The sequence below is a fragment of the Notothenia coriiceps genome, unplaced genomic scaffold (genome assembly GCF_000735185.1).
Source record: "Notothenia coriiceps isolate Sejong01 unplaced genomic scaffold, NC01 NC01_scaffold00037250, whole genome shotgun sequence".
In the NCBI taxonomy this organism is placed as follows: domain Eukaryota; kingdom Metazoa; phylum Chordata; class Actinopteri; order Perciformes; family Nototheniidae; genus Notothenia; species Notothenia coriiceps.
The window spans coordinates 8,708,613-8,717,050 of NW_011369951.1; the positions used below are offsets into that span (position 1 = coordinate 8,708,613).

The 8,438-nt window shown below is 41.9% G+C and overlaps 1 protein-coding gene and 1 long non-coding RNA gene across 2 annotated transcripts; both read left to right on the forward strand.

Annotated features, from left to right (window-relative positions):
• The first annotated feature begins 1,037 nt into the window (after positions 1–1,037).
• On the forward strand, positions 1,038–1,899 carry LOC104966858 (uncharacterized). Its single transcript, XR_800688.1, has 3 exons — positions 1,038–1,150; positions 1,524–1,600; positions 1,740–1,899. It is a non-coding gene; the product is annotated as an uncharacterized lncRNA (long non-coding RNA).
• Positions 1,900–1,944: 45 nt separating this feature from the next.
• tmem74 (transmembrane protein 74) lies at positions 1,945–4,460 on the forward strand (the record flags this gene model as incomplete). The annotated part of the gene is made up of 1 exon (XM_010796673.1): positions 1,945–4,460. A coding segment is annotated over one exon (726 nt), but the record flags the coding sequence as incomplete, so codon positions are not given.
• Positions 4,461–8,438: the final 3,978 nt, after the last annotated feature.

An 8,438-nucleotide genomic window follows, 5' to 3' on the forward strand; every position in this document is an offset into this window, starting at 1 on the left:
TTATATAAACCGCAGCGTCGAAAAATAGGGAAAAAGGCGCGGCTTATAGTCCGAAAATTACGGTAGCTGCTACGAGAATGTATGACAGCTTCCGGTTTTCGGCATTCTGGCTGCACATCACTCATTCACCAATGGGTGATGTTTAGATGGATTTGAGTTACTTCCCCTCGATCCCATTGGCTCTAATGGTTAAAAAGAGATGTCAATCATAAAAATGGACCAAGGGGGGCCAGAGATATGGAAAATGCACCCAAATGACCCCAGAAGTAGTTTTTTTTTTTGTTTTTTTTGTTTTTGTTGTTGTTGTTGCTAAACCTCTCTAAAAAAGGTCAAATTTAACTTGTTTTGCATCAATCTTGATACAGGGTACTTATTATATGTTATAGTTTGGATTCCTAAAGCTTTTAGTCTACCACCCCATCATTCAAGGGTGGTTTTCACTATAAGTAATTTTTTTTTTTTGGACGGACACAATCATTTACATTTTTTTTACTGTGTTCAATCTTACTTTAAAATAAAAACATCTATATTGATTCTGACACTTCTACATCCAACTCACATGTGTAACCTTGCTTTGAGAAAAAATATTATTAATTTAACACTTTTAGAAGGGAAGATATGATCATTTGTTCTGGGAATGTCATTTTCGAGCCTGAGACCTGAAAAACAGGCTCAAGGCTTAACAGGTTAAAGTAAAAAATTGCACATTGTACTAAAATAAATTCTGTGTATTATTTTACAATGTATGTGATATAAGTATTAATAAGATAAGAGCATCTATGGATTTAATAGTGACTTCATACAGTAGCAACTTTGTGAACCTTAATAAATCATCTTATAGAGACTCCCAAAGGTTCAGATTTAGCTCTGCAAATCCTCCTCCCGTCTGTGTGTTGACTGGCGGTAGTGATCTCAATCGGCTCACAGATAGCGAGGTTCCTTTCAGCGCCACGACTGAGGCTCTGTGTGTGGGCGGGACCAACCCCCCCCACCCCGTGCCGCCACAGCATCGAATCGAGCAGGGGAGAGGGAATGCATTCAAAGACATTCAACTGATAAGGCTCCTTTATTTATCTGTCGCCGTTATGTGAACCCCACCGGCCTAAGTGTGCATGAAGAAGAGAAGGCGGAAGCGATGCTATAGTGCGCGGTGAGTTTATGTCTTTATGTGTGCATGAGGAGGATTTTTGTGAAGGATTAGAAACAGATAAACCGGGCTGTGCATGACTGATCCACCCTTAATGCAGGGGAGCATCTCACGTCTTGTTCTGAATTCATTAAAGAGTGCAGGAGTGTTCCGACTCATATTATAGAGCTATAGGATGCATTTCGTTTTGAGAATAGAGCACTGTGAGATTATTCTATTGTGATGTTTAAGGACTAACTGTGGTTATGTAAAATGTTATGTGTGATTTAGTTTTAGCACAGTGTTGCACGTGTGTTCATCCTATTGGCTGTGTCTGTTTTAAAACATAGCCTATAATCTCCGTTAATGCGTGGATTGTTTTCCTAATTGGATACAGAGGCATTTGGCTAATCACAGCCACTATAAGCGCCTTTCAAGACGGATTTCTCTTAAACGATCTTATCAACTTTAAAGGTATAAAGATGCATTTTTTGCATTTACGCACAATTAAGTATCTGCGCATGTTGTTATATGAGGTTTCACGCGATAAAATTAGCGATCTAATTAGAATGCACCCTTTAACTTGGGGCTGGTGTGTGTGTCCTCTTGTTAGGGATGCTGCGGAATGAGAGCATCGTGGGAGGAAGGCTCAGAGCGAACCTGCGGGTGGTGAAACACGAATGGAGCTGCTTCCCGCAGATGAGAGAGGCAAGCAGCGCGATCCTCCCGACGTCCTTGACCGGGTTTCCGGTGCGCTGCTCCATGCCCGCAAGTCCGGTGGATCAACAGGAGGAGGAGGAGGAGGAGGAGGAGGAGGAAGAGGAGGGTACCCGGGGGAGGGCGTCTGTAACCCGGCCCGAGGCAGCCATGTCCGGAGTCATTCAGCACCAAGGACGGCGCCGCGCAGGGGGGGAGCGGAGGTTAAACTCGGTCACCTCGGCGAGGGGAAAGTAAAGGTGTGTTGCGACGAGGAGTTAGAGACATCCTTCACTTATATCGATGAGAATGTTAACCTATGCCTGGCCAGCCCGGACACTAAAAGCGCTCACAGGCCTGTGCGTAATGGCGAGCCTTGCTCAGAGACTTTACCGGAGTTTTCCTTCATGTCAGAGGACGATCTCTCCTTCGGGGAGGGCCCTGGGAGTTCTGTAGACTATGGCTTCATCAGTGCAGTCACGTTCTTGGTAACCGGGATCTCCTTGGTGATCATCTCCTACGTCGTGCCTCGGGATGTGGTGGTGGACCGTGACAGCGTGTCGGCGAGGGAGATGGAGAGGCTGGAGATGGAGAGTGCGCGGATAGGCGCCCACCTAGATCGGTGCGTCATAGCGGGGCTTTGCCTGCTCACGCTGGGCGGCGTGGTTCTCTCCACGCTGCTCATGATCTCCATGTGGAAGGGGGAGATGTACAGGAGGAAGGTCATCGCTTATTCCAAGCGCTCAGCCAAACTGTACGGCTCCATCAGCCTAAAGACCAGGTCCAGCCCCAGCCACTCCTCTGTGAATTTGTCCCTGGAGGAGGAAATAGAGGAAACTTTGGCTTAACATGCTGCTCTGTTTATGAACATGTTGGGTAAAACAGGAATTAATGCCATTCATATACATTATCTAGTGTAGCCTACAACTTTATTCACACATTTATTTTCGTCTCATACTGTAGTTAAACACTGTATTGTGCATCCACGTGGCCAACAGAAAAGCACTCAAATGCAAAATGGGGAATTGCAAGGAAAACATTAGGTGGTATTTTGCAGATAACGAATGCACATTTTTTCCATTAATTGTTCGGTCAACAAAATATCTGAAAAATGTGAGAAATGTCCATTTCAGATTTTCAAAGTCCAAGGAGATGTCTTTAAAATCCTTTTTTTTTTTTTAATTATGCCCAAAACCCAAATATGTTCACTTTAATATGAAATCACCATATTTGAGAAGCTCAAAATAATATTTGCTGCCATTTTTGCCTGGAAAAGACGTTCGATGAATCGATAATTTGCATATAACAATTACTTTTCTGTCTTCTAATCGTTGCAGCTTTATCAAATTGTTCACAAATGATTTCAAATGGCTCAAACCCCTGAAAGACACTAGGGAGATTGCTAATAGCTTTGTGATCACTTTTTTTCTGTACCAGGAATGCAATCTCTGAGAACTTCCATTTATTATTAAGGCTATTCATATTTAATGTGACTGTCTCCAACAGAGAAATTGTACGCAGACACATTTCAGCAGGGGAAAGTGTGTGTCTGCAGGGCCTGAGAGTGGAGGAAAGATGTAAAGCTGTCCCTGTCCACTGTGATGTGGGAGCATCAGCTCAGTGGTCCACACGGTAATATCCAGTGACAGTACCCCTGCTACACTGCTGAGGTAAGCCAGTATAAGCCCGGATTTGTGCATCTGAGCCAATGCTCAACATCGGTTTGATTGCACTGTGTAATTTCACCGCATTGGACAGCACCTCTGCACTGTCTTCCTCCTCTCTCCTCCTCGTCACCACTTCCACACAAGACTTTCCTCCTGCAGTTCTTCAATGCTCACCCCAACCTTTGTACACTTATATATTCACACTTGTGGAAAGTGTCCTGGACGACCACGGCAAAGTGCCTGTGACATTTCAACGAGCCTTTTCCTTACCTGCCTGCTCTCATCCTCTCTGCTTGAGGACAGACTTAAGAACGCCTAATCGCACATGAAAGAGTTGCCCCACTTCCCCAAAACCTTAAGTCTTCCCCACTTCAAAGAGCTAATTACATTAACAAAGTGAGGTATCAGTCTCTTTCCAAGGTTACATTTGATGGTATCACGGTAATTCACCTGCTAAAATATTTCTAAAATAAAGCTTAGGAAAAGAGGTTTATCATGAGCAGACTGGGTAACATTTTTTCAATGCAACAGTGTACAGGAAAGACAGAAACAACTTCATGTAAAACTTTCTATGACGGCCTTGTCTATATTGCATTAAAAACCTACTTGTGATGCATTATAATCTGTTTATAGCACTTTCTAATTACAGTTTAAAGAGGTCCTATTATGCTTTTCTGGTAGTGTGTTATATAGGTTTTTGTGCATGTAAATGGTCTGCAATGGTTATAAATCATAAAGTTCCCTCCAAAGGGAGTTTATCGCACACATTCCCCCACTGCCAGAAAAAGCCTTATTTGGACTCCTCTATTTACTTTCATAACATATTGATATCACTATGTAACACTTGCGTCTATTCGCAAGTGTTCCAACATCTTGTACGGGATAGGCTAAGAGGGGGGACATCTCTAAGCGGTTGACCAATCACAACAGAGCCGGCAAGCTAACCAATCAGAGCAGACTGGGCTCTGGTTTCAGACAGAGGGTGAAAAGAGGTGCTGCAGCACAGACAGTATGAGAAAAATAAAGAGCTTTTTGAACATTAAAGCATGTATGCTTACATGCTTTAATGTTCAAAAAGCTCTTTATTTTTCTCATACTGTCTGTGCTGCAGCACCTCTTTTCACCCTCTGTCTGAAACCAGAGCCCAGTCTGCTCNAGACACGCCCAGCATCAAGATTTTTCAAGATTTTTTTCATGCCTGTGTGTGAACGGGCCGTTATTTGGAGCAGGCTGGAGAAGGCGGGAGTTGAACTCTGACGTCACTGTCGAGCCGTTAGTGGCCGACTCCGCCTACTAAGGGCTTCTCGGCAACTCTGCAGAATCCTATGGGTGACGTCACGGACCCTAAGTCCATTTATATATACAGTCTATGGTTTTATCACAGCAGAATGTAACTTTATCTCCGGTAGAATTCTGATCTGGCATTAGCTCCGCCTCCTCTTTTTTTAATTTTTAAACCTAACGACCCAAAATCCGTGTTTCTCTAAACAGGGCTGGAATAGAGGGATATGAGGGATGTCTAAAATGCATGATCTGCTTGTATTTTGAGAAAAAGACATCATAGACGTGTTTTTATATTTTTTTATATATCTGACACCCATAATATATGCCTAAAAATAGCATGATAGGCCCACTTTAAGTCACTCACATCTGTCTGGATCCATGCTGGGTCTGGTCCATAGACTGGTCTGATCTTGACGTTTGAAAAGGGAGGCAGGGGAAGCAAAATATAGCACTGGTGTTGCTACAGGTAGTTAGCCCAGCCTAGTCCTTGCTAAACCATGCAGCTCCTTGAAAAAGAGCACGTGTACTGCCTTCCTCTTTCCCTAACTCATGCCTGTGTCAGGATGATCAGGTCTGAGCTCTTTTACTCTCAGCTTTCCCTCCAGTGTCCTCCTCTCAAAGGGTGTTTCTTTAAGTGATTAAACATAATTTTGCTTCTCCATATTCGCTATCTAGTTTGGTTTACACTCCGTCTCCGTCTAAATCTCTCTCAGTCAAACGTCAATCACTCACTCTGGCGCTCCTGCTGCCCCCTAGTTGTTGGCGGTGTCAACAGCTGCTTTGGGCGCAGTTTTGTCCGCCCCGAGCTGCCTCTATCGCTTACATTGAAGAGGTGCGGACTGCGCATGTGCCACTTATAACGAGAGTCAATGGCCAAAGATTTCTGCGCCCCAAGCAGGAAACATGTGATTTATCAGTAACTTTAGTAACTGTAACCATTTTTATCTATATTTTATCGTATATTTTACATTCAACTGACACCAAGTATATAATATATACCAAAAAAATGTATAAAATTAAAATATTTTTTAATGACATTCTAGAACGTGGGAAGAGGTGGGGCGGCGCCCATAGTGCCCCTATGGGCCGGCTGCTACTGCCTTTAACCCTCTTAAATCTTATAATTATAAAGTATCACAATGTTATAGCTTCCTCCTGCTCTGCCTGTCTGCATTTTCCAGAAAATAACTTTTCCCAATCCTACTTAGACCTTCTTGGAAATCTAAATGTATCCGCAGAAACTATTTGACAGGGTCAGCAGCTCTTAATCTAAGGTGGCAGACAACAACGACGCAAATACTCACATACTCGTGCACACTCAGGATAAGCATTGACTAGATGCAGGGGTGTAATAACACCTCCGGGAAATTAGCTGATGGCAGCAAGCCACTCCCGGGCCTTACCTGAAGGGATCGACTTACGGAGGAACCAACCAAATATCAATAAAGGTGATTTGACTCTGCACTGCTCAAGGATAAAGAGCTTATGCATGAGACCTCTGGAAATACACTTGAGCTTGCCATGTAAAATGCTGTCGCTTGAGCAAATCCCTGATTAAATCCCCCGTACACGTTTAGTTGGCTGTATGAGGGGGAAGCCTGGTGTTGGCTGTGAGGCACGAAGCCAACCACGGAGGAGGACAGAAAGAAAGAGAAGGGGGAGGTATAGTATGTTTGAAAACCTACAGCATAGTGCAGATGAGCCTGTTTGAAGTGTGCAATGTGAATGGCTTCCCAACGGCTTTTCTGAGCCTCTGAGTGTGACATTCTCACAGATGATGCCCTCTCTGATTGTGACCCTGACACTGAATGGAAATCACTGCATTTGCAATGTAGCTGTTATATTAGTAGATTTTGATTCATTCGCTCAATATAATCATAAGGAAATGTTGGCCTCCGTAGCATTGTTTTTGGCTGAGAACAAGTTTAATTTCACATGAGTGTTAAAAAGGAAGTGTGTCCAGCGTTTGGGCGTCGCACCTCGTCTTAGCGGCCAACAACGCCATGAAAGCTCGCTTAATGAAATATCACTTTAACATCTGTAATACTGGCTGTGGATTTACAGCTTCTGCAATGAGAACAGGACAACATTGCCTCATATGCATCATTAATTTTTATTACCTCTCCTGGAAATCTGTTCATTGGGCATTTTATAGCCGTTTCGTGACATGTAATGGATGTTTTTCAGGGATGCACACACTTGTCAGGTCTGTGGTTACGGAAGATGAAAAGCTGTGGTAGCATTAGCGTTAGTTGCATATTTATTCAACCATAATGCTGGATTAATACCTCATTAGTGATCCAGTCTTTTCACTTGAATGTGAAGTGACTGGCACCTAGAAAAATATGCAGTGACAGTGTACATAAAAGAAATGCAACTGAATGAAAGCGCAACAGCGGTGTGGCCTTGAGCTGTTGAACACAGAGTCATCAGCCTACGCATCTCATTATGACAGGCTGACTCATGTCCCTCTCAATGTAAGCCTTGAAATAGGGTCACATTAAAAGCCTTGGAAATAAAAAAGGGCGAGAAACCACGGTAACAGTGACACTGCATGAGAGCCATTAGCACTTGTCGTTGGCTGTGTACATGAATATATTCAAATATGAATTAATTATAGTGATTCATGCATGATTCATGAGCCTTACAGGATAGTCTACATTAAAAAAAAAGATGTCAACAGAATTGTGTGGCATTATTTATTCTCTGAAGACAGCAGTGACAGAAGCTAAAATCGTGGGTAAGAATATTGAAGACAGCCATGTATAATGCATCATAACAAACATATTAGGCATTATAATCTGCTTATAGGACTGTATTATTGTAGATATCAGCAGTCATACATATTCATTATGTTGTTTACAATATTCACAACCCATACAAATATTTCTAAATTATAATTGTTTGATCTTGTTTGATGTTATATGTTATGTTGCTGTTCCATCAGTTTTTTGATGTGTGTGTTATTCCTGCATATATATAATGATTTTGATGCAGCTATTCTCTTGAATGTACAGTATATATATATATTTATGCATTGTCCTTGTTAGAAATAGAGACATAATAACCACTTATATTGAGTTATAACCAGTGTGTTACATATTATATCTGCCTATACTTCATGAAATAACTTAATTCAAGCACCCAATGGTAACTTAGAAAAATCACATTAAAATGCATTACTATTATACATTATGACCCTTGTTAAAAGTATAATGTATGCTATACTTGACCATAAGTCATTTAAAAATGCATTATAATGTGATGATCATTGTTGAGTGCTCTAAAAGGGCCCCATTTCCGGGTTCATATTTGTATGTTGTTCCTCTACTGTGACATGCTTACATGCTTTAATGTTCAAAAAGCTCTTTATTTTTCTCATACTGTCTGTGCTGCAGCACCTCTTTTCACCCTCTGTCTGAAACCAGAGCCCAGTCTGCTCTGATTGGTTAGCTGGCCGGCTCTGTTGTGATTGGTCAACAATAGAGATGTCAATTGCATGTTTATATCTTGAGAAGTTCTTTATTAATCATGTTAAATTGAGATAATCTGACTATTCGTTGAGTCTTTTATGAATAGTCATAAAAGTCATTAAAGACTCACAGAAACACACACAGAAACTATTGTATTTGTTTTTGTTCTGATTTTTTGTAAAGCGTCTTTGA